The sequence below is a fragment of the Tasmannia lanceolata genome, unplaced genomic scaffold, assembly GCF_043159265.1.
Source record: "Tasmannia lanceolata isolate RefF3 unplaced genomic scaffold, GAP_Taslan_0.1 ptg000079l, whole genome shotgun sequence".
Lineage (NCBI taxonomy): Eukaryota > Viridiplantae > Streptophyta > Magnoliopsida > Canellales > Winteraceae > Tasmannia > Tasmannia lanceolata.
Window position 1 is genome coordinate 758,422 of NW_027518756.1, and position 2,210 is coordinate 760,631.

At 38.3% G+C, this 2,210-nt stretch overlaps 1 protein-coding gene across 1 annotated transcript; it reads right to left on the minus strand.

Annotated features, from left to right (window-relative positions):
- Nucleotides 1-803: 803 nt before the first annotated feature.
- LOC143865435 (uncharacterized) lies at nucleotides 804-1,337 on the minus strand. Its single transcript, XM_077375814.1, has one exon. The coding sequence runs from the start codon at nucleotides 1,335-1,337 to the stop codon at nucleotides 804-806; it is 534 nt and encodes a 177-aa protein (XP_077231929.1).
- Between the last annotated feature and the right edge of the window lie 873 nt (nucleotides 1,338-2,210).

A 2,210-nucleotide genomic window follows, 5' to 3' on the forward strand; every position in this document is an offset into this window, starting at 1 on the left:
ACACTCTTCTCATCTACCAATTGTAACTCCTGATCTCTGGCTTTTGCCCATTCAGACTCTGGCAGGTTTGCCTCCATCATTACCCTCAAAGATGGGATTCTCAACTCAATAGGGAGGACTACTTCCATTCCGTATACTAAAGAATACAGAGTTACACCTGTAGAGGATCTGATCGATGTCCTATAAGCCCACAAGGCTTATGAAAGTTTGTTCGACCAATCTTTATAAGTCTCAGTCATCTAGCTGATGATAACCTTGATATTCTTATTTGCAGCCTCGACAGCTCCATTTGTCTGAGGTCTGTATGGCGATGACTTGTGATGCTTGATTTTGAACTCTTCACACAGGTGTACCACCTCCTTCTTGAAGTGTGCCCCATTATTAGAAATTAACTCGTGTGGTACTCCATATCTACAAATGATATTTGAATGGATGAACTTTACAACTGATGCAGAAGTTAAGGAAGCATATGAAGTAGCTTTGATTCACTTTGTGAAGTAATCAATAGCTACTAAGATGTACTCATGTCCACTTGATGACCTTGGATAGATCTTTGTAATAATACTAATCCCCCATACTGAGAAGGGCAATGGCAAAGTCAAAGAATGCAACTCTGAAGGAGGCACATGGATGAGATTTGTATAGACTTGGCATTTATGGCATTTCTTCACAAAAGCAAAGCAATCGGCTTCCATTGTTGGCAAATAAAATTCGAGCCTCAGAATCTTTCTAGATAGCATCTTACCATTCATGTGAGGTCCGCAAACTCCTTGATGAGTTTGCTCAATAATCTCTGCTGCTTGCTATTCATCGACACACAAGAGTTGTATTCCATCAAAAGATCGTTTGTACAAGTCTTCGCCCCAAATGACGAAATTGGAGGCTAATCTCTGAAGGGTTTTCTGCTCTTTTCCTAAAGCCTCAAGCAGATGCTCCTTATCAAAAATGAGGTTCTTGATATCCGTGTACCACGGCTTTCCATCTAGACACCTAGCTGATATCTCAATGGCATTCACATGAGCCGGAGCCCATTGTAACCTCACAACTAAAGGTTGAACTTCCATAGTAGCGAAAATGTCTAACATCGAGGCTAGAGTAGCTAAAGCATCAACAAAATGGTTCCTAGTCCTCGACGGATGAGTAAAAGTGATATTCCTGAACTTCTTGACCAGAGATTCGAGATAGGTGTTATATGGGATCAATCTAGTTTCTCTTGCCCTCCAATGACCATTGATTTGGCAGAGGATCAAGATTGAATCCCCAAACACATCTAAGTCTTGAACCCATAGAGCTAAAGATGCCTCTAATCCTGCGATGCATGCCTCATACTCTGCCATGTTAATCTCATGCTATATTTAATAGATTTTTAAATTCATTAAGCTTTGTGTTTTGACCCTTTTTTGTTTATTTAGATTTTCTTATTTTAACTTCATAATCATTTTGTTCTTTAAGGATTGTGAAGGTGACTTTTGACTTGAACCAAATTAAACCTATGGGTCAATGAGGGTACTAAGTGCATGAATACGTTTCAAATGGAATACCAAGCACTTAGACCAAAATACAAGTTCATACCATTATAAGAGAGTGTAATCAACTAGGCACAATGACATGAGATAACGAGATTAGTAAAACCTAGTGTATCATGTCACAACTGGTATAAATAACACATTATAGATACATAAAGATCAAGCAATATGAGCAGATTTGTATCTATGCTATAGTTTTAAATGATATGATCGTTTAAGCATTTAAATGTATAAATACATAAGGATAAGCACCTGTATCAACACATGCTAACTAAATAGTAGATATGTAATCAACCTTGAGTATAAAATGTCTAGTATCTAATTTTCATAAGATATGATATTAAAGCTCAACCAACCATCATGAAAACTTTCCTGGTTGTTAAGGTTCCCTCCACCTATAATGCCATCATAGGACGTCCAGCTCTGAACAACCTTGAAGCAGTCGTCTCAAAACCTCATCTCAAAATCAAATTCCCGACAAAAATAGTTGGAGAGGTAAGAGGAGATCAGGAAAGAGCTAGAAACTGTTATGCTAATTACACCAGAGTGGTGAAAAAAGCAAAGGAATCTCTCCAAATAGTCGGTACAGACCCACATTCAGATAATTACAAGATGAGCGGAGAACCGGTAGAAGAACTGACTCAAGTACCACTTTTTGGAGAGGATGATGATCGGACAATCCAA